The sequence below is a fragment of the Hippocampus guttulatus genome, chromosome 9 (genome assembly GCF_054856545.1).
Source record: "Hippocampus guttulatus isolate MCC_2025c chromosome 9, RoL_Hgut_1.0, whole genome shotgun sequence".
In the NCBI taxonomy this organism is placed as follows: Eukaryota; Metazoa; Chordata; class Actinopteri; order Syngnathiformes; family Syngnathidae; genus Hippocampus; species Hippocampus guttulatus.
In genome coordinates, this window is record NC_141269.1 from 20,406,671 (window position 1) to 20,431,535 (window position 24,865).

At 41.7% G+C, this 24,865-nt stretch overlaps 1 protein-coding gene across 2 annotated transcripts in view; it reads left to right on the forward strand.

The window, feature by feature from the left end:
- Nucleotides 1-24,865, forward strand: part of LOC147200723 (teneurin-3-like) — a 213,569-nt gene that overhangs the window by 68,255 nt on the left and 120,449 nt on the right. For both annotated transcript variants that reach the window (XM_086118984.1, XM_086118985.1), the window contains exon 3: nucleotides 13,173-13,440. In XM_086118984.1, the coding sequence (XP_085975110.1) occupies nucleotides 13,173-13,440 (268 nt within the window). The remainder of the gene's footprint in view (nucleotides 1-13,172; nucleotides 13,441-24,865) is intronic.

Below are 24,865 nucleotides of genomic sequence, written 5' to 3' on the forward strand. Positions count from 1 at the left end.
AGCGAAAATAAAATAGAGAACAAGGGTGAGAGACGGAGTGGGAGGGGAGGGTGTATGCGAGGTCAGTGCACTGGTGCTTCAATAAGCAGAGAAAAATGTGGAACACTGATTAGGGCCTCTGAAAGGGATGCAGCTGCCTCCACTAAAGGAGCGCATGTAGGAACGGACTGGAAAGTAATAGAGGATGTCAAGAGCGGCAGAGAGGGGATGGGAAAATAGAGGTATGAAGACAGAGCAAAGAAAGATGAAAGTCTATTCATGTTAAAGTGAGTGTTACAGACGAGTGGAGGAAAACTCTTGTTTTGCTCGGAAGAGAACGGACCAACTTTATGTGGATACTACAAATGAAACGGTATGAAATTTTCAAATCGCGATTATAACTAAAGTGATCAAGAATATCGGTTTTATCACAATGGTGCTGATAGTAACGTACACCACAAAAAGCAAATAACAGATGCATGCACCAAAAGGATGGTGAAAATGTTTCATTTTGAATTGGAAAAAAATATATAAAAAACCTTATGTCCCTTTTAATATTAGTTATGTCAAGTCAAACTTATTTTTTTATTTTTTTTTATTTTTATAGCCCTTGAAAAAGACGTTGCTTGGATGACAGAATGTTTCTACAAAACCTGTATGTACCTTTCAGCATTAATGGTGCCTTTACGGATTTGAACATTTTCCATGTCGTAGTCGCTAACACGTGACAGATGCTAGCTTTTTAACTTTTCGTCTATAGCAATCTGAATGGTCCATTTCATCTTTGGCATGGAGGACACGATGCTCATGATTTAAAAAAAAAAACAATTGGATACTCGGACTCATCAGACCACTGTACCGGTTTCTTTTTCTTTTACACATCAGTGCATCTCAAATGAATTTGGCCGCAGTGAAGCGGTGGCGTTCCCGGGTGGTATATGGTTTTCACTTTGCATGGTAGAGTTTCAACTTGCTTTTGTAAATGTAGCGGCCAACTGTGCTTACTGACAATGGTTGTCTGAAGTGTTCCTGAGCCATTCCACAATGATGCCTGTTTTTAATGCAGTGCCGCTTGAGGGATCAAAGGTCACGGGCATTCAAGCTTGGATTTCGGCCTTGCCTCTGATGAGCAGAGATTTTTCAGATTCTCTGAATATTTTGATGATATGGTGGCCCTTAGATGATGAAAAGCCTAAATTATTTACGCTTATACTGTTAGACTGTTTACTCACACAGTTGTTCAAAGTGGTGAACCTTGTCCCATCCTTGCTTGTTAACAACTGAAACTTTTGGAGATGCTCCATTCATACCCAATCATGACCTTTTTGCAATGAATCTGTTCATGTGTAGAATATACCAGGAATTATACACACACACACACACACACACACGTATACATACATATATTTAATTTAGGGATATCATAATCACACTTTTTTGGTAACCAAGTCAGTCTTTGGTTTTAAGTCTCTGCTGATACCGAGCACCGATACAATACCTTGGCAGTGTTTTAAGAAAAAAAAGGCATGCATCTGATTTTTCTCAAGTTAATGCAGAAATATAGTATACATATATCAATGTGTATATGTTTTATGTTGTTATATGTATTTATATGTACCATAACACCGAATTAGCACCAGTTGCTATGTATAATACTCTCAAAATAAACAAAAAGTTGTTTTTCCTCACTTTTTTTATAAGCACTAAATTTGATGATACAGTGAAACTCCTCTACAACGAAACCTACATGGGCGAATATACCCCCTAATGTGAAAACATATTTATGCATTAACAGCATTTCCACTCTCCTGCCCGCCATACATCGAAAAAAAACCCTGTTGCGTTATACGAAATCTTTTTCTCTGCTCTTGCCTCGCGAAGAGATTCACTACAATGAAGTCTAATCCAACAGCGACCTCTCCTGTTTCTTTCGGAAACGGCAACAGCAACCACCACACTGTTTTACACAGCTCAGAGTTTCCTGAACGCAACGTACTCATAGCTGCTCTGCCATTGGCTTACCGAGCATCATCCTGGCCTCCGATTGGCCAAGAGGGACCTCACTATCTATGTGTGTAGATACTGTAGCTAGATCCGTGGAAGATAGAGCGGAATGCATCCGATTAGCTGCTCAGAGTAAATTGCTTGTGGCTCAATGGATAGTCAAATAAACAAACGTTTCCTGGAATGCTTTACTTGTTATCATGCTAAAAACCTTACGGTAACTGGAGCGCTAATTAGAGAGAAGGCGAGTTCCATCGCGCTAACTATGGCCATCGAGGACTACGAAGCGTCCCGTGGCTGGCTTTAAAAGTTCATTGCATGACATCAGCTGAGCAACACTGTCTTGGGTGGTGATCGAGGGGAGGTCGAGTTAGAGACAGTGAGATGGTGGAAAGAAAAGCCACCGGGTCCAGGAAGTATTTGTTATTGTTAGATTCAGACGCAGCATGAACCTTGCATTGCTAAAATGGCTACAAATCAGACCTTTGGATGTCAAGCAGCTAAGACAAGAAGCGCTCTGACGCTGGAAGAGAGGGTAAAAGTGATCAAAATGAACGACGGAGCAAGCAAAATAAAATACATTATCCAAGAAATTGATGTAAGTGAAAGTGAATGCTGATCATACATTTCGCAATTTATTTCCCTTCTTTTCTTTCTACACTGACTACAAGAAGTGTCAAATAAGTGCGTGCTCATACTTATGCACTATTGGAATAAAAATAAGTGTGAAGCGGTTGGGATGAAGATCAGTACCTCCAAATCTGAAACCATGGTCCTCAGTCGGAAAAGGGTGGAGTGCCCTCTCTGGGTCGGGGAGGAGATCTTGCCCCAAGTGGAGGAGTTTAAGTATCTTGGGGTCTTGTTCACGAGTGAGGGCAGGAGGGAGCGAGAGATCGACAGGCGGATCGGTGCAGCATCTGCTGTGATGCGGACGTTGTATCGGTCTGTCGTGGTAAAGAAGGAGCTGAGCGAAAGGGCGAAGCTCTCAATTTACCGGTCGATCTACGTCCCAACCCTCATCTATGGTCACGAGCTATGGGTCGTGACCGAAAGAACGAGATCCCGGATACAAGCGGCCGAAATTAGTTTTCTCCGCACGGTGTCTGGGCTCTCCCTTAGAGATAAGGTGAGAAGCTCGGTCATCCAGGAGGGGCTCAGAGTAGAGCCGCTTCTCCTCCACATCGAGAGGAGCCAGATGAGGTGGCTCGGGCATCTGATTCGGATGCCTCCTGGACGCCTCCCTAGTGCGATGTTCCGGGCATGTCGCACTGGCAGGAGACTCCGGGGATGACCCAGGACACGCTGGAGAGACTATGTCACCCAGCTGGCCTGGGAACGCCTCGGGCTCCGCCAGGAAGAGCTCAAAGAAGTGGCTGGGGAGAGGGAAGTCTGGGCTTCCCTCCTAAAGCTGCTGCCCCCGCGACCCGACCCGGCCGTTTAAGCGGTGGAAAATGGATGGATGGATGGAATAAAAATAAAGAGTACACATACCTTTGTGTGTGCGTGTGTGTTTACATCTCCAGTGGAAAAAAAACCCTGTTGTGAAAAATTTCTTGCTGCAAACATGATTTCGTTGTAGAGGAGTTTCACTGTACACATATTGAACAACCCAAAATGCGTATTGGTCCATCCCACACTTTTTTTTAATTCCATTATTTTTGGTCTGAAACTGTGAGGGTATTTTTTCCACATTAAAACGATCACATACAGGCACGAGAGCCATGACATTTACAGAAGTTTAATGTTATCTTTTAAATGCAATTCAAATGAATATGCAGGCCGTTTTACAGAAATGTATTTTCATGTAAGTGACAAGGGATGTGAATGGCACCAATTTGGTGGAAGTGCCCATGTAGGCTTCAACAAAGAATGAGGGATTCCTCTGTTTGACACATTTGATATGGTCAATGCTAAACAATGCAGTGATACCTCTACATATCGCACTTCGTTTATCGTGGCTTCAGTACATCCCGTTTTTTTTTTTCCAAAGTAATGTATTCAGAAAAAAAAGTGCCAAACGACTCAGAGGTTTTGTACATGCCTGTACGCATGATTGGTTCCCGGCGTGACGTCGACCAATGACAGCATGAGTGGATTTATCCCATGAGCTGATTGGCTGCGCATCTTCCCAGCACCTTCGTCCTGTGTCTCGTCACACTGTTGACTCTCTGATTGGTGTTTCTCATCTGTTAACTCTCATTCGCATATTTTCTTCTGTTGTGTGAAAGTGAGCTCAAGCAAGCGAGCGAGAGTGAGAGAGAGAGAGAGAGAGAGAGAGAGAGAGAGAGATTGGGCTTGTCCAAAATAAAAAGCAGCATGTGTCCCTTCGCCTCCTCTTCCTCATCAATACCAATCAATTTGTCTTATCATAAACACTGCGCTCCCTAGCTGGCCAGGTGCTAGCTGGAGGCTAACAGCGACTACACCATCAGAGCGTAAAGTGAGAGCCGCCTCCACCAACACAAATCTCTTCAGCTCACTCAGAAGGCAATTCTGATAAATGTTCATGACTGTGTCAGGATTTATAATGAAAGATTTAAGTAAATATGTGTACTGCTGTAGTCTTTGTCTAAAATGTATAAAGTATAATCACCGTTCACATATTTTAAACATGCTGCTACCCACATACACTTACACAAAAATTCGGAGGGGGCGAGCCAACCCCCTTTCACCGTTTTTCACTTATCATGGCAGGGTCCCGGTAAGGGAGGGATCACTGTACATCATTATTTATATGCTTGTACAGGCTTAAATTAAGAGTCCATGCAGCTACGTAGTTGTTGGGTATGTGCGCGGCTTCTTGAAACGGCGCGATTTATGACCTCATTAAATGTAACCAGTGGGGAACAAGTTTGCTTGTCACCAAATAATTTCCACTCATTAAACTTCTTTGAAGCGAGGTTGTTCGGACGTGTCACACCAATCACAAAAATGTCCGTCGCTATCTCAACTCTTTGACGGTGCCGTTTAGTGAGGAAGTTTCTTTATATCAGGCAAGGCAGACTTATTTAGGAGCATCGTTAGACTTGCTTCTCCTTCCAAACACGCTATAAAGACAAGTCTGTCTGCCTGCAGGAAAGATGTCCGCAGACATCTCTACGGGTATATGCATGTCACACCAACTGAAAACAAACAAATGAAAAACATAACATTGCGAAATACAAAATTTGAATGTTATTGTAGCTCTGTGACCTTTAAATGTTCCGAAAATGATAAAACGGAATTTTTGATCACGTGATCAGATCAGCCCCGATCCCGTTTATTTATATATTTATTTACTAATTTGCATATCTCAACTTTTACTCTTTTTTTGGAACTCAAATTCAAATTGAGAGAGTATTTGCAGAAAACTATCGTGACTTGAATCAGTTTGAAGATTAAATATCTGGTCTTTGTCGTGTCTTCAGTTGAATATAGATTGAAAAGGATTTGCAAATCAGTGCATTCTGTTTTTATTTAGGTTGTACACAATGTTCCGACTTCATTGGAATTTGGGGTTGGACATTTTGGATGATCAAAAGAGGAAATGCACATCTAAACAAAACAAGGCAGCCAATATTGAATTTACATGCTGCTTGCAGAAGGTCTCAGACCAGTGGATTTGGTCTGCACCAGAGTTCTTTTGCTTTTTGTACCTATCCAATTGAATCACACTCAGGGATGAACGCAACCTGATTTTGATTAAAACAAGTTGAAGTGTTGTGAAATCACCATTCGTCAGAAATGATGTCAGATGTATGTTCAGTGAAAAGATGCTTTTCATTGACAGCGATGAAAAGAATCTGCTGCTTCAGTAGCTTTCGCTCTTTTTTTTCTCGAATATTTGAATATCTCGATTCAACAATGTGTAAATCAGCATGTAATATTTTCCCACTACCTCTCTGCCCTTTTGTATTCAGCATTCATTCATCCATTTTATATTCTGCATATCTACTGTATGTAACTAACTATGTTGGCTTCTGGCTGAGTATTGCAACTGACTTTGGCGCGAGAGCCGGACTGGTCGCTCGCCAGTCACAAGGCGCAGATAGAGTGAGTGATGCACTCCACCTACACAAACAGTAAAGACAGCCTCTGCCTGTAGAAAGGACGCGTGCTTGCTTTGGTCTTCTTGCTCCAGACCAGAGGTGGAATGTGTTTTCACGCTTCACAAAACACAAGTCTTAACTCTTAGACTGACCTCTTCCACTCCGTACAAGTGTTCTTTTTCCTGGATCTCTTCTCCTGCTCGCCTTCTCCTCTTTCTTCCCAGTCTTTCACCTCCTCCTTTCTGTCATTCCATTTCCTTCCCCCTTCCAACTATTGCTCTGTCTCATGTCGGTTTTGCTCTCTTTTCATCTTGTCTCAATTCGCTTGACCATTGGTGTTGCTCTGGGGAACTTTTAATTGACTTCTTGTGACACTTGCAGTTCTTTTTGTACGCTTTCTTTTCTCCTCGTTCGATTATCCATCACCTGTGCTGAACCATGAACTACTTTCAGATCGCAATTTATTATATACTTAAAAACAAAAAAGAGCCAAAAACCTTTTTGCCTTGACATGTTACCAGTATCATTTTAAATCATTTTCAAGTAGGCCTGTATTTGCCGAATGTACTGTATGTATTTTGCAAAATAATTATCATCTTAGTTTAGTTTAGTTTAACCATGAAAATGCACCATGTAACCCACTACGGTGTCTTTTTAATCCGGCCCGCCAAAGATTGGTGCACAATTAAGGTTTGATTGCATTCATTTCGTTTGGACTTGTAATGACAGGCATTTCAACACCAGGTGGCGGAGTTACTTCAAGTTGCAGAGCACAGGGAGGGAGGGTAAGACGAAGAAAGAGGGAGAGAGTAATGACCATGGAAGGGAAAGTGATATGTATCTGATTAAACGAAGCGGCTAACAAAGTACGAAACATTCAGGAGACGCCTGGAGTCGGAAAGACTCAAATCTACGAGACTTTGAAAAACAAGGTAGCGATTCTTACTCAGTCCGATTCTGGCAATTTCCATGCTCAGAGTGAATTGCTTGTGGCTCGAGTAAATGAACATTTCCTAGAATGGTTTGATTGTTATCATGTTAAAAACTTTCCGCAAACTGGACCGCTAATAAGAGTCGGAGAGCAGTCAAATGTGTAGAGCGTGAACAACAGGGGGCTCAGTACACATCCTTGAGGAGAACCGGTGCTGAGTGTGATGGTGGAGGAGAATGTTACATGATTACGGGCATACAAAGACATTGTGCTATCTTCTTTATTTTCTATTTCTATTTCTAACTTTTGGCCCGGGACTCCACAATATTTTCTGCTTCTCATTTGGCCCCCCCGGGAAAATAATTGCCCACCCCTGGTGTAACCTGATAACATGATAAACTGTCCACTGGATTAACCGCTGTCCCTGAAAGGGTTAATTTCCATTGTCAAAATGTCATATGATGAGATTATTTGGGTGAATACATCATGCTCTTCAACATTCACGCATGTTTGGCTTGGGTTGTTTATTGAACATAAAACATATGCAGTAATAATTTGACAGAAAATAAGGTAAATAAATTAGTAAAAAGGAAAGAGAAATCAGTCATCATTCAACACAGTTATTATGTTCAAGGGAGTAGGAAGAAGTAAAGAACTTATCTAGGCCTACCCCTTGTTATGTGTTTATATCTAATAAATCATTTTTATATCAATCAGAAATTTGATTCACAAAATGTGCATAAAATGCAAAATATTGGCCGATCCGATCTAGCCGATCAGATTCCTATCCATCATGTTCCCGCAATAAAGGCCCCCCCAAAAAGAGCTATTCAACATATTTACTTTCTTTTTTCACATTTCTTGACTGGCTCAAACCATTCCAACTTCCCATCTCATATTCTTACATTTCAACAGTTTAATTAATTGCACAACACTTCAGTTTGGTGTCAGCTCTTCAGCATCCAGGCGCATATTCAAGAGAAATGACATTCTCTTGTTAATTTAATATTCTCTCTGTCTTGTCTCCCTCTGTGACTCTTATTCTGTAACACAAATTCAGATTTGGTACATTGAGGTAAAATGTGTAGCCATTCACATAAAAACACTGTAAAAGCTCTTTTAGTGACAAGATAGAACGCAGACTGTCGGGGGAGCTTCCGCTAAAGTGCTGTTCAGAAGATTGCATCATTACACAGCTTTACATGTTCCAACGCAGTCAAATGAGGCTGGCTTAATGCCTAACTATGTCAGTGTCTTTTACGACAATCTCTTATTGTGCTGCTTCTCCATTCTTGACGGATGCTCCAGGTGTTTCAGGTTTGATGGGTGCCCTCTCTTGATTGCAAGTTTCAGCTACTTCCACAGATGTTAATCTTAGCTCTTCAGAAGTGTGATGTTCATTTTTTATTTATTTATTTTTTGTATGTTGCCATGGTTGGATCTTTTAGCTGTGTGTTTTGGGTCATTATCTTGTTGTAGAGGATTCATTACCTGTTGCCGAGATCTTCCAGACACTTGGCAAAATATTGTTTTGAGAGTCTCGAAATTGTCATTGGCCAAATTCAGGTCGGATAAGGTCAAGGTCACCCGCAACACTTAACAGGATAAGCGGTCTAGAAAATCAATGGATGGATGTATGAATGGATACAGTTGATTTTAAACTCAGCATTATTTGTAAAAGGTTTTATAAATTGTAAATGTGTGTTTTAATTTGTTTTTCAAGTTCTGAGCTAGGGCAGATAGGGTGGTCAGAGCGTCGACCTCACAATGGGTTCGATCCCGGCTCTGGCTTTCTTGTGTGAAGTCTGCATGTTCTCCCCGTGCCTGCGTGGGTTTTCTCTGGGTACTCTGGTTTCCTCCCACATTTCAAACACATGCATGGCAGGTTAATGGAAGACTCTAAATCGTCGCTAGGTGTGAGTGTGAGCGCGGATGGTTGTTTGTCTCTGCGTGCCCTGCGATTGGCTGGCAACCAGTTCAGAGTGTCCCCCACCTACTGCCCAAAGTTAGCTGGGATGGGCTCCAGCAACCCCCGCGACCCTTGTGAGGATGAAGGGGATTGGAAAATGGATGGACGGATGAATGAGTTCTGAGCTAAGTCATATATGGGAGGTTGTCCGTTATGTAGGCATCAGTAATACAAAGGCAACTGAACTGAGACACTCCCACGTTTAAGCTGGCATCCAAAGGTGGGTGGGAAGGCTTGTAAATTTCCAGAAACCCTCTGAGGTAACATGTACTTTTACTTGAGCTCACTCACCCACTGACACATTTCTTAAGCAACTGTGCCACACAAGACAAGTACTTCTTTGAACTGTGATTATAAGATTCCGCCATAAGAGTGAATGCACTTCTTTAATTAGCAGTTTTTCATGGCATTCTTGAAGAAAGCCACAGGACAGCACTCAATCACCCCCACAACTGCTAGCTTGATGGCTAAAAATAATGGTCGGCATTGACATTTTGGGTCTCTCCCCGTTAATGACGCTAATTAAATATAGTGTTTTCTGGGGCCTTCTGTCATTCATGGGCCCTTAGAATTAACTAGTTCAAATTAGAACATTCAAGAAAGACATTTTAATCACAATTCACATTTGGGAGTGAGAAACGTTAATGATGTCTCCTTACAGCAGCATTGAGAACAAATTCACAAGCTATTTTATTTTATTTTTATTTATTTTTAGTAACCTTATCCAGAATCCCGCATCGCATTGTGGTCAAAGGTAGAATCCTGGTCTGTTTTGCGGCTTTTGGTGCCGTAAATAATAAATCCTTACTGTGGCAGACGGCACATGCGAACAGCGGCAGCAGAGTTACATCACACAATGGTTGCCCTGACTACAGTTCTTCTTCAGCTTCCATTTCTTCTTCTACTTTCTTTTGGCTGTGTGCTGTGTACTCTTGGTGAATTACCACCACATTTAGCATGCTAGAAACAATTTGGCCATGGAGAGAAATGCATGACTACTTTGGCAAACAGTGGCAGCAATAGGCGTGTTCACATGACACTCTGGCGCTACACCGATGTTGTTGTGATATATTTTACACACCGGAGCAAATTTTGTGGAGCGGTCACATGTAGAATGCCGCTGAGTGTGTCAGCACCGGCGCAGCTCCTCTTGCGGTCACACGGCAGTTTCTGCAGCGGAGCAAAACGACAGAAAACAAATGAGCTGTCGTGTTGGTTCTTTTTAAAACGTTTACACAACTCAAGCAACTACTGTACAGGCACGTCCTTCTCCTTCTTGGTCTCCGTGCCTTCAGCTCGAGAGTTACCGCCCCCGTAAACGTAAATCAACGATGACTTCAATGACACTCAGAAAAGCAAACATGTAATGCGCCAAACAGAAAATCAAGAGAGGAAATCACAAAATAAATTCTATGGGGCGCGGGGGGTTGTGAACACACAACAAAGGAACAAACTACACAAACAACTCCGAGACAGTCCAGTCTCCTACAAAAGGAAAGATGACGTTTGGGGACGTCTAGTTGAGATGGTATAACCCAAGAGGTGCTTGCTACTGTTACCAGCCAAGTCTTGTGTCGTTATTAAACAAACGCATGACGGAAGTCCGGCAGAGCACGAAAGCAACGCATTCTCACCGTACGTAATCATCGCTTCTCGAGCATTTGCTCCCGAGTTCACACGTGCAAATTTACATCGGTGCTGCTCTGCAAACAAGCATTTGCTCTGGAGCAAATTTTTAAACCACCTCCCAGAGGTGGATCAAATTTGCTCCGGTGTAAGCTGTTTTCCGGGGCTACCCCGGAGCAAATTTGCACGTGTGACCGCTCCACTGGCGCAGCGCCGGCGTAGCACCAGAGCAAATGTTGCCGTGTGAACACCCCTAATGTCAATGAAGGTCAACACGATTACCGAACGGGGATATTGCCAGTCTCGAGTTTTAATTTTAATATACAGTATACAAGTCGCACCTGAGTAGGCCCAGCCAAACTTTGGAAACAAAAGTGTGACTGACTATACAGTCCAAAAAAAAAAAAAAAGTGAATTTATAAAATTTGAATGCTAAAACAATTCCACATGTATCTTGTGTATAGCTCGACACTTGAAGTGTGGCACCAGAGATTGCAGCTTCAGATGGTTGCCTCATCCACTGCAATTGACCATGAGTCACAGAACAGTGATTGATTGCATTCTACAATGTTGAGTTTAGAATCTTGTCTTGCATCACCCATCAAGATGTGAGTTTTTGTGTGCATGTGTTGTGGCCTTGGGTATTTTCTTCCACATGCCCACTATTTTTCTTCGTGTTTTTTTTCAATGAGTGTAAATAACAACAGCGGTGAAAAATGGAGACATGATGCTCTTTATAGAAATCATGTACCAGCTTTGCCATTCATCTTCTCAAACCACCTTGGGAAGACAAATAGATCTGTTGAGAAAAATAGCCCTGAAAAGCTGAAACCAGGTCATATTTCAGCTATTTACATAGGGGGAAAAAAAGAGCAAAGGTAGTATTTGGGGTAATTTTCTCAAGCCTAGTCTAGCCAAAATTGCACCTCATGCGCGTCTCAAATTATATTTAAAATGATCAAAATTTCCACCTCTATAGCAGACTCAGTGGTCTTGTCAGAGTTAGAATACTCACACGTTGACAATCACCAGTAAAAGCACACATTTTCGGAAAAACACAAGTAATGAAATTTAAATAAATAAAACATTTCATTTGTTTTTCCTGATGTTTTATACCCCTTGCCTGAGGCATGATTTTGAGTACGCGGTAAGAAATGAGGGTAAGATTTTGGAACCAGAGCATATTTTTCACAAAAGGAGCACACAAATATTAGCCGTCATTTCGGTCGACTGGCGCCCGTGTGCTCTGCGTAAAAACAGACATAACTTTGTTTTCATGTCGGCGTCTCTGTGGTCTTCTGGTGCATGGAATAGTCTCGCCCCTGACTCATCTGACACTTTGGTAACAAAAAGTAGTCTGCGCTTGACGTAAAAATGGGTGCATCTGCTTTTTCATGCCAAGGCGATGGTCCAGTACTGCTTATTTGTGAATTTGGTAGGCGCGCTACGCCTCACTGGGAATTCCCCCCCAGGGCAATTCTGCAAATTTGGTTACAAGTAGACTGGAGTGTGCACTGCCTTAATCCACATTGAATTCTGTGCACAAGTGGTGTGATGCTATTTTCTTATATTTGATGGAGGCGCAGGTTGACTGTTTTTTGTGGTGGATGTCATTAGTGGTGTCAAATCCAGGTCCAGAAAGTAAAAACCCTGCCACATGTTCCTGAGGCAGGGTTTTTACTTTCTGGAACTGGATTTGACACCTCTGGATGTCATCGGATTTCAGTCATTATAGTAAAACAAGTGTGGGACAGTCCTTTTGAATTATTTTAGTAATCAATATTTTGAATCTCTAATTGCCCCACAGGGATAAATAACGTTTTCTGAATCTGAATGAATTGTCATCATCATCTTAAAACGATTTTAAAAGCGCTATCCTGACTGCACATCAGAACTCGGGCGTTGGGGGGAAAAACAGGTGCACGATCGGGAGTGCAAGGCGGTCTGCAATTTTCACTGAATGTGGCTGACTACATCATTGGCAAGGGAGAGCATTTCGTTTATACTGTACAATTACACTTTGTGTGAACTGATCTCATCTATGGGACCGCACCAAGTCAATTTCTGCTTCAGCAATGTCAAGCACTGATGTGCTCCCACCGCCCTGAATTTAATGGCAATGATTGGCTGGCAGTCGGCTCGTTCCATCCCACAAAGACACAACTGTCCCCTTCTGACCAATTCTACCTGTACAAAGTCAAGGGAAATAGCAAAAGAAGGAAAACTTCACCGGAGTCCGCAGGCACGGGGAGATGCAAAATCCACACAGGATTGCCGGGGCACGGATTTGAACCCTGCACCTCTGGACTGCGAAGCGGACCTGCTAACCAATTATTCAAGTGTTATTGGATTCTAATTTGTATTGCAATCCTGTTTTAATGTGGTACAAATACTGAATTGCTACAGGTACAGTAACATATTTAAATTTGCTATTCCTCTGTACAAGTGCTTAAAATTAAATCAATAAAAAATATTTGATTTCTTCCTGGTGACCCTTTTATTTTTCACATTGATTTGCGAACGCCTGTCCCTATGTTTTTTATGTAAATAAAATGATGATTTATGACGAAATTTGACCACACATTAAAAGTCAGGCATACCCCTTTAGTCTCACTTTGTTTTGTAATGTTTTCAGAGCAACCATCCAACCACCACAGCTCTACTCTGCCTCCCGTGGCACCCCCACATCGTCAGCAGCCTTCAGTAACAGCTCTCAACCAGTCACGGGGCTCCGCACATCACCCTGGTCAATTGCTGAATTCTACACGCCAACTAACTCCTCCCACTGGAAGCCCGGCCCCTGTGGCCGGCCAGTCACCTGCCGAGCTGCAGACCACACCCCCAGAGAGCGTCCCGCTGCAAGACAGCTGGGTGCTGGGGAGCAATGTGCCTCTGGAAACAAGGTAAATTCAATTTGGTTGCAACACAGAAGCTGTGCGATGTAGACAAAGTTGTAATTAATTTTAAAATACAATAATAGCAATAGAATGGCGGTTTTCTGTTCATTCATTTAGCCTATCCCAGCTGTAAAACACATACAGTGTTTTATTGAGAGAACACAAGGGATCGGAACTAAATTGGCCCAGAGGCTAAATTTTAAAACCTGGAGTATTGACAAGCCCCACCATGAACGGTCCTGGAGAAATTACTCCAATATATTTTCAATTTATTTAGTCCATCGGAATGTTATTTTTTACCTTCTACCTTTCTGATCTTGTTTCTCACTAGCAATAAAATTAAAATGCTCATCCCATTTGGAGTCGAGCCCTCTCACCTCACCGCAGAGTCATGCATGAGAGACACCAGTGACTCCTTTCTGTCCCGAGGCAGTTCTGTCCGATCATGATATGGCATGTAGCGCTATATAAAAAAGTCCATTGTGCCTTATAACCATGGAATTTTTATATTGTTATTTTCATATGTGGGTTTGCCATCCGAGCCCAACCTGCTCGGGCTTTACTGGCTTGGGAGCCCAGACTGCCGAGTCAGCCGCTTTGAAGGCTCAGAGGAGTAAGATTTTACAAATGTACACCCATGCAGTATAAGCTGGCGGACTTTACGTTGGGTTCGCTCTGTTGCTACACTCTGTAGCATCCGAACGGTTCACTCTCTTGGCAGGACTAAACTGCAACCGTTAGACAAATGTAGAAGTTGGGTTATTCTTGGTTTGAGTGGTCATTCCTAGAGTGGAAGTTAGAAATGAGGTCACGCATGAATGTCTCTCATTTAGCACAACATGATTGCAACGTCGGTGCTCCTCCTATCATGGTGGAGAGACTAAAAGGGTCAAAAGTGTGGTTTCGTTTCTCAAAAAGTTGATGACATCGCACATTGCCACAAGTGCAATCAATCATTAAAAAGTCAAGGGAAACACAATAAAATCTTACAAACAACAAAGGAAATGCGCATCTCACCTTACAGAAGTGATTTTTGCAGCTTAACAGCATGGAACTTGTTTTATTTTACAGTTGTCATGTTTTGCGAGGTGGTAGTTGTCGGACCCCGAAAAGCAGGGAGGCAGGGAGGATCAGGGTGGAGTGACCAAAATGTATTTAACAAAAATGCAAACAGGAATACACTGGAGAAAGTAACTCAAAAACTCACTCAAATAAAGTCCAGCAAAATCAAAGTAGCAAAAATCCCAAGACAGAAAACATGACACGTGCACACAGCAACAAAAAAACAGCAACAATGACCAGACACTGAGTGATTGTGCCGGGATTCCTTTTATACAGACAACTAATGACACAATGACCAACAGGTGTGCAGCTGCAGGCGGAGCCCTACAGTGCCACCTGTTGGTCACAAACAGAACCATGACAACAGTAAGCCTCCTTGCTGCCCATCTTTAAAACCCGCCTCAAAACTCACTTGTATTCTTTGGCATTTGACTCAGCATCTTTGTTACCGATTTCCTTTACTGTTTGTTGTATATGTTAATTGCTCCATGTACAGCACTTTGTATGCAGCGATGGCTGTTTGAAAGTGCTCTATAAATACAGTTGAGTTGAGTTGAGTAAGTCATGTCATGTGTAATAGTATTTTTTTTTCAAACAATTTCTTATTCTGTCAATGTTTGTTTATTTATTATTTTTTTATTTTACATCAGTGGCATACTTACAAGACAATTGGTACTTAAAACCATCAATTAAAAAAGCAGGGTTAACTTGAATATGTGTTTTGGTGTTTCTCTAAACAAAAAAGTACAGCTAATAAAAATGTTAAAGTACCGCAGTATCACAAAGAGAAGTAGTATAGTTAAAATTTGAATCATCCTTTGAGAGCTCCATACAATGACTAAAAGATATATTAAATATCATTCAAAATATTTGGTAGCACAACTAGTTGTGTGGGAATGGAAAATGGATGGATATGGATATGGATATGCGTGTGCATGTGAGTGTGTGTGTGTGAGTATGCATATACATGTGTGTGTGTGTGTGTGTGTGTGTGAGTATGCATATATATATGAGTGCGTGTGTTGTGTGTGTGTGTGTGTGTGTGTGAGTATGCATATATATAAGTGTGTGTGTGTGTGTGTGTGTGCGTGCGTGTGTGTGTGTGTGCGTGTGTGTATGTATCATGTTAATCTGACATCATCATCATCAAGTGGAACACAACCATTTTGCCCAAAAAAACACACGCAAAATATCCAGTTTCAAAAGACCAAAAACTGCCCAGATCCGATGCAGTTTTCTCTGGCAAAAATGGAGATGCGGATTAACAACCTGCCGTTCAGAAATCATGTGACCTGGATTCAACCAATGACAGAGCAGTTTGGTGAGTTCAAAGAGCATTTAATATTATATTGCTTTGCCACGTGGCTGAGAAAATCTGTTCCTTCGCCGCGCACAGCTGCCAGTGTAGCAGCGTGTCCCTGCACAGACCGTGACCCTGGCCTGTGACAGTCAAGGCCCTTCCATGCCCACCATTCATTAGGGGATACACTGGTCGATATGTGGCCAGACGTTGCCTCGTCCCACTTCAAGACACATAAAGGCCTGTTTTTTTGTGAACAAGTTAACACTAGATGTTCATGACAAAAAATGCACCATGCACATGTTTTATTAAAATGCACAGTTACTTTTGTTTGCACAACTCATAGCAATTTTTTTTTTTTTTTTTTTTAGTACTGCAAGTATTGCAAGTACTGCAACTGAAGCCACCAAGCCCTTGAGAAAGATGTATGTTTGAGCAACAGTAGATTTATGTTGGATTATTATCAAGAATGGATTTCCTACGATGATGCTTTGCATGCGTGAGTTCATCAACATACTTCTGATCATGAGTCAATATTTTTGGAATAATTGCGTAAGGGGAAAAAAAATCAAACCCTTATATCATATATTTTTAAATTTAATGTACACTTTAAATCCTCATTTTCAATGCACACGGCATATCAGAAAGACACCAAAAAAACACATCACTTGGTGGATATTGATTTGTCATTGCAACTCCAATTAATTGGAATGTGTGTTAATGGGAATGTGTGGGTATTGTTAACTTCGACCTTTATTTCACCAAACAATTTATAGTCAACTAGAAGTTTTTCCCATCGTTGTCCCCCCTTTTGATCACTCCCTGGGAGAAAAATGGGGATGCCTGATAGATTGATGGAGGGGAAAATATCGGTCTCTATGATCTTTACAACCTCTAGCATTTTGGCTTTGTTCCTGTATGAGCTGGAGAAAGTTTATACCATTGGGACTCTGTCTCCGGCTTGGATTTATTTTAGTATTAAAAGGTTCAAAGTTTAGTTTTGAGATCATTCAAACTGGGTTCATTCCAGAAAAACCTGGAAGTGTATTATGGAGGAATGTTGAAACACACAGTCGCCTTGCACTGCTTCGAACCACATTTTGAGGACAGTTGAAGAATCAAAGCAGTTTGAACTTTTCATATGGGCCATTGCACTCAAATTGGTTATTAAAAATAGATTTCCCAAAACATTAGATATCTTTTGGCTTTTCTTGCATCAACGGGAAAAGTGAGGGGGAAAAAAGCAAATCATAAATTACAAGTGTTAAACTCAGGACCTGGAGGCCAGACCCGGCCCGCCACATTTTTTAATATGAACGGCAAAACAAATCATTTCAGCCAAATTCATGTTTCCTCCTAAAAGCACTTTTTGTTACCAGCCCCCCTTTTGAAATAAAATGAAAAATGGTTGTAGAAAATAACTAGTTATCCATCAATTTACTGTGTATTTGTAATAATATTTGGTGATAAGACATTCATGGATTAACTTTAAGGCTTGCGGCACGTCTGGGCAAGGTTTTGCCAATAATATGTGTAATTATGTCATTTTGTTACAATTGAGTAACCAATAATTGTATACACACAAGCAACAAGTTGGACTGTACACGGATATCACTGCCTTATTAAGCTTTTATTTTGAAGTTTACTCCCAAAAGTAATCCTTGTGGCGACTGACTTGCCTTCAAATTGAGGCTGCAAAACCTGACCGAGGTCGAGCCGACTGACTGAGCTGCATTATTCTTGTGCGCAAAAGTGTGGTGACACACTTGAAGTGGGGTGTGTAATTCAAATTGCAGTTCTTAAGCGCACCACTTATGTGCACCCCTGACGATGATGTTGCCTGCCACAAAAATGAGTTTGACAGCCCTGCCGTGAATGAAGAAATTTGGGGTTGTTGCTTCAAATGTTCTATGCAATTTCATTTACTTTCAATCCATTCAATTTCAACACTTCTCATCCTGAACAGGGTTCCAGGGAGTCACTGGAGTCTATCCCAATTGACTTCGGTCAGTCGCAGGGTACAGAGAGAGACAGACGAACATTCACACCCACATATACACCATCTCCGATCCCACGCTGCCCGCACACAAGTCCGGCGTGTGTACCATTACACCATCAGCGATTCCCTACGCAATTTAAATTCAGCAAAAAGTTCACAGGCTTGCTGGTCTTACATTCTTTTAGATTTAAAGTACAACTGGGTGTTATTTTCTTCTTTTGAGTTAATCTTTTCATTTGTAATTTGAAACAGTCCAAATTATGCCATGTAGAAGAAGGGCAGTCAAAAGTAATGTCCACCTCAATTTATCTGACTTGTAGTTTATTTTTTGCGGAAATTTCAACAGTGTCATTAAAATACTCATTTAAATATAAACTGTTAATTTTTTTCAAACATATCTACTTCCTATCAACCATTTGGGAAGTGATGTCATGAGTTCCTTGTTTTGGAAGGGGAACTACCAATAGGCTTTCTCAAAAGATTGGAACCCAAGTTTAACCTCCTGTCACAAAACGATCGAACTTTTGGGACACTCGATAAGTGCCGAACAAGCTTCAAAAAAGACTTGCTTGTGTGCATCCGTAAGTTGTCTTGGAACCCGTCTGGCCCAAAGCTTTGCAAAGCCGAGCTCAGCTCCCTCCTGATATTTTCAGCACGTCCATGGCTGATTACAAGAAATTCGGTCATGTGATTCTGCAATTTGGTTAAGTGGTTAGCACGTTCGATAGCACCAGGTTCGATTCCAGCTCTGACCTTCCTGTGTGGAGTTTGAATGTTCTCCCCGTGCCTGCGTGAGTTTTCTCTGGATACTCCAGTTTTCTCCCACATTCCAAAAACATGCATGGCAGTTTTGTGGAGCACTCTAAATTGTCCCTAGGTGTGAGTGTGAGCGCGAACAGTTGTTTGTCTCTGTGTGCCCTGCGATTGGCTGACAACCGGTTCAGGGTGTCCCCTGCCTACTGCCCGAAGACAGATGCGATAGGCTCCAACATGCTCCGCGACACATGTGAGGATAAGCCAATCAGAAAATTGATGGATAGATTCTGCAATTTTTCTCTGACCAGTTCCTCGATGCTAGCACTGTTTCCAGGTTGAACAGTGGAAGATGGTCTTCTGGTGTAGTTCCCCAACAGTTTAAACATGCTGTGGTCCAACCCTTGATCAAGAAACCTGGTCTTGATCCAGATGTGCTGTCAAGTTTCAGGCCCATTTCCAAACTGCCTTTCATATCCAAAATTCTGGAAAAAGTGGTGCACATGCAGTTGAAATTTTTCTTGGATGAACATAACATCTTGGAGGTCTTCCAGTCAGGTTTCAAGACGATGCATAGCACGGAGTCAGCCCTGTTACGCGTTTCTAATGACATCCTCCTGGCAAATGACTCTGGAGACCACGTGTGACTAGTTTTATTGGACTTAACTGCAGCATTTGATACAGTGGATCACAGTATTCTGCTGACTCGTTTGCAGCACTTGGTGGGCATTGGTGGGAGTGCTCTTGAGTGGTTTAGGTCCTATTTAGCTGACAGAACCTTCTGTGTCAGCCTTGGCTGCTCTGACTCACGCACTGCTCCCCTGTCATGTGGTGTTCCACAGGGCTCAATTCTGGGGCCTCTGCTGTTCTCGCTGTATCTGCTCCCATTGGGTTCCATCTTAAGGAAACATGGTATTCCCTTCCACTGCTATGCAGATGACTGCCAGATCTATGTCCCACTGAGCAAGAAAGACGCCTTCTCATTAAGGCCACTCCTATCCTGTCTGGAAGAAATCAAAACCTGGATGGCACAAAATTTCTTGAGATTCAATGAAAAGAAGACAGAGGTGATATTGTTTGGTCCCAGTGGCCCTTGTACATTCCATCCTGTAGACTTGGGCCCCCTGTCTCCTTATCTTAAGTCAACAGTCTCAAACTTGGGCCTTAAACTGGACAGTGATTTCAAACTCGATCTGCAAATTGGTGCCGTTGTTAAATCCAGCTTCTTTCACCTTAGACAGCTGGCCAAAATAAAACCTCTCCTCTCACATGAACACTGAGACAGTAATTCATGCCTTTGTCACATCCCGGCTCGATTACTGCAATGCCCTTTACTTTGGAGTCAGCCAGTCCTCCATTAAGCGCCTTCAGCTGGTCCAGAATGCCGCTGCTCGCCTCTTGACTGGTACTCGTAAGAGGGAGCACATAACTCCTACTCTGGCATCCCTTCACTGGCTCCCCATTCATTTTAGAGTTATTTTCAAGATCCTCTTATTTGTTTTCAAATCTCTGAATAATCTCGCGCCACCTTACCTCTCTGAGCTCATCCGCCCCTACACACCTGCCTGGCGCCTCAGGTCTGTGGACCAGACCTTATTAGAAGTACCAAGAACTAAACTGAGGCTCAGAGGGGATCGAGCCTTTTCTGTTGCTGGTCCCTCTCTCTGGAATGACCTCCCACTGAACATTCGGCAAGCCTCCTCGCTGCCCATCTTCAAAACCCTCCTCAAAACTCACTTGTATTCTTTGGCATTCGACTCAGCATGACTTAGATTTGTTCTTGGTTTTACTGTTTGGTGCTTTCTACCGCCTTTATTACCGATTTGTCTTACTGTTTATTGTGCATGTTAAATTGCTCCATGTACAGCACTTTGTATGCAGCGATGGCTGTTTGAAAGTGCTCTATAAATACTATTGACTTGACTTGACTTGACTTGACTTCTTTGCCGATCCTCAGCTTTGCTTCAACCTCAATCCTTTTCACCTTTGACCCTGGATACACACTTTTTGACAGTGTTGTAGCCTATTGTAGCATCCCCATCAACTTTTTCCAATCTTTAAAGTGTTGATTGGTGATTTGGTGGAATTCTGTGATGGACATGTCATAGTTATGACATCATATCTATGACTGACAGAACGTGAATACATTTAACCAATTTTTTTGACAGTGTCTATTTAAATGAGCATTTTAACTACACACTCTGTCATCTATATTGTGGTAATTGACTTTGGAGACACATTGTCCAAACAATCTGCTCAGCCAGTTGTCCCTCCATTTACATTGCTTAAGCTTCAGTTTGCTTTCCTCTTGGCTATTGCTACGTTCCAACTCAGAATTACAAAGTCAGTGTTGAATATTTCCCCTCGGAAGAGGAAGAAAAGGGGATTTTTCTCCAAAATGTACATGCTCACAGGTAGACATACATTTTGATTTCATTTTAAGATTCCTTTATTGAGCTTAAAATCTTTCAATGGTCCACCCCCACCTTTTTACTTTGAGCTCCTCCACTCCTACGCACCTGCCCGGTGCTCAGATCAGCGGACCAGATGCTACTGGAGGTACAGTGGACTAAGCGGAGGCTCAGAGGGGATCAAGCTTTTTCCCTTGCCAGTCCTTCCCTTTGGAATGACCTTCCGGTAAACGTTAAGCAAGCCCCCCCTTTGTCCATTTTTCAAACTTGTCTTATGACACATTTGTATTCTTTGGCTTTGGACTCCGCATAAAAGTCAGCATTGTTGTCGTGTTCTATTGTATTTTACAGGTTTTGGTTTTTTTTAATTTATTGTTTTAACTGACTCTGTTTTTACGTCAGATTTTTTTTTTCTTTATACTTTATTGTGAAGCACTTTCTCTGCTGCTGTAATTGTTTTTAAAGCGTTCTATAAATGAAGTTGAGCTGAGTTTGAAAAAGCAGTCCAAATTGCACCTACCAGAATGGCCGTAGTAAAAAGTAAAAATAGCACATCAGTAATGTCACAAAAGTGTCGCTTTTGCTTCAAAATCTATTGCTTGCATTTATCTGTTCTTGCATGAGAGTTTTTAAGGGGAAAAGAATGAATAAGGTATCATTATGCATTCATAAAAAATTGATTTGTTTGTTGGTTATCCTATCAATCTTGGTTTGCATAAACTGCATCTTAAAATAGATGGAATTGAAGTACATTCATTTTTTTGCTTTAGTTCTTTTTTTTTGTTAAGTGGTAATCAGTATGGACATAGCTGTTACTGTTTGCAGTTATCGTTTGACACACACACACACACACACACACACACACACGCACACACACACGCACACACACACAAAACAACGGTGGCAGCTCCAGCATTCTTGTGTTGCCTCGATTAATAAAGACATTGAGTGTGAATAATTCCTAAAATGCAGGTTACAGAAAAGAGATCTGAAGCACCATTATCTTTGAGAGGCTCCCATATTAGTTATGGTTGCCGCTCACTGTGGTCACACTCGTTTTACACTCTATTATCCCCACAATCTCTGGTTGTCTGCTGTCATTAGTTTGCACTAACACAGTGAATGGGTAGTCTGCTACATAAAGCTACCCCGGCATTCAGCATACATTTGTCAATTTGAAATCCTTTTTATATGTGTCCTTGTGCTGCACTGAAAAGACCCTCATGCTCTAAACCCCACAACAAGAACTATCTGCAGAGCACACAAAACTGTGAAACATGGCTGGATTGATTCCACTGCATTTTGCTGAGACGCTTGTAAACACTTTGCTCGTTTTTAAATGTAACTCTGTAAGCTCATTTTTATCCGTATTGCCTCACATAAATGAAATTACAGGAAAAATGATAATAGCTCATACATTAAAGGAACCATGCATCATGGCATGCAGTAATAATACAATACAAACATTTTTATTTATTTAATGCTTTCACAACAGCAGTAGCAAAGGGCTTTACAGAAGAGTTAAAATTAAAACAAAATAACATAAGACACGGACAGTCATGCAATCATAAACACAATTTCTGCATATGTTTTGTTGTTTGAAGCAGTTCTAGATGAAAGAGAAAAGAAATTGTCCTTTCTTCAGTGGATCAGAGACGTCATGCTCAAAATGTGTACACGTCTACTACAAGCTAAGTTTGAAAGTAAACACGAAGCTGTAGCATACATTGATGAAGAGAGATTGGTTCGGTTCTCTTCTCCTGTCCCATGTAAATCCACTTCAATTGCAATTACACATCCGCGCTCCGCGCCAACGCTCCTCTCTCCTCATCCTTCGGTCCAGCAGCCATCCATCCAGCCGCACCAACGCAGACTGTCCAGCAGCGCCAACATCTCTGCTGAACAAAACGGGGCTGTGAAAAATCCTGCCCATTATAGGTGCAAAAAACACAAGCGCCCCGGGGCTGGTGAGCGGCGACAGTCAAATAGTGCCGACATTCCCCCCGTCAAAAACAAAATCAAGCATCAATCAAGCACAGATTATTCTCCTTTGTCTTGGCCAAAAACGCTGAAACCAGTCTTGCAGACGGCTGCCAACGAAGACGCCATCTTGGATTTTTTTTAAAAAATCATATATGTTGAAGTGCACTGCATCCGGTGTGAAAACATTGCCAATCAATTCATGTGAGTAACTCACTGCGGCGATTCCTGATGGGACAAGCCAAAATTTACAACAAGAGTAAAAAATAAGCAAATACTCCAAGCAAGTCACCCAATCCCAGCAAACTGAGATTACAAACCTGAAAGAAAAGCATGGAAAAGCAAAATTAGACACTGTGTTAAAGAATGCAATCGCTATTGAAGTAACCACACTGGCCAACATCTTCCGGAGACACAGCTGTGGTGTTCTTGAGCAAGACACAGATACCCCAAACTGCTCCCTGGTTGTTAAAGTAACCCCATGCTCCAGCATGTGCCCCTAACAATGTGTAATTTACTGTGTCCACAACTATGATGGGTCAAATGCAGAGTTAAAATTTATTGTACGTGTGAGTGTGTGTGTGTGTGTGTGTGTGTGTGTGTGTGTGTGTGTGCATTAATGATTTTTCTTCTTCTCGTTAGGCTTTAACAAGCAGCATTAAGAATCATTATTCAATCTTGTGTAAAAGCAAGAAGCATTGTCAGGTTATTGTCATTCCACCCATCACGTTTGCCATCATTTTACTGGTATTATTATGTAACAATTGAGATACTTCCCTCTTAGACTCTCTCGGTTCTGATAGACACGGGCGACTTTGTGCGTTATATAACACCGAAATAGTTCAATGCGAACAAGTTGAATTGCATTCACTATGACTGCAATGCCATTCATCATCCTTCTGACCAACTTTCCATCAGTTTACAGCACAAAAGCCAACTACGCATTTGCTGAGTATTTGAACTTTTTAATCGTATGTAAAAATCTGCTTACTACTGACTGTAACGCAGGATAACTTATGCACATTCCAATAAAGAACCGAGCAGCCATAATTGGAGCAAAAAGAGAAGTGGAAAAATCTCGTGGTGGAAAAACTCTTGTTGGAGATATAAAGGTCACCATAGATCACACCGTGAGTTTTGATCATATAGTTTGGGTTCAGTCTGAAGGCTCGTGAGTCATGACAAGAGGCTGTTTCAGTCCTCCAGTCACACCAACCGAATGCAAAATGCTCAGTACATTGTTCGGTGTATTGCCTCTGTTATGTGTCCCTCTTCATTTTGGTTTCAGACCATTCATCGTGATCTCCCAACTTTCTTGCCCTTTAATCTCTCTTCACAGCATGCCTAGAGGCAGGTATTAATTACAGGGCCCTTGTTACAACCGGCTATAATTGTTAATCACACTGCCTTGTTAGAGAGAAGTCGTAATTGTAATTGCGGAGGCTCATTAGCTGAAGCTCCGTCATTAATTAGACACTGTGACCTTGATAATTACTGTACATGCTTTTTGCTGTGATTTTCATCACTGTTGTGTCCTCTAAACTGATCCCGTAAACAGAAATAATAACTGATGGGCACATCAATTAATTCTAACACAAAGGTCACGGGTACGTGAGTAGTTTTTAAATGTGCTTTTAGTTCCACCTTACTGTGTTTGAAAAAAACAACAGAAAAAAAAAGTATTCACCTTCTGATGAGTCATGTATAGAAACAGTAAGCATCATTGCTATGTTTTGTGCTTTTTGTACATAATAATGTTATAATAACTATATTATGACAAAATGATGCAGATTAAGGAAAACGATTGTTTAAACCACAGGTGTTAAACTCAAGGCCCGGGGGCCGGATGCGGCCCGTCACATAATTTTATGTGGCCCGCGAAAGCAAATCATGTGTGTCAACTTCCATGATCCTTGCTAAAATTTG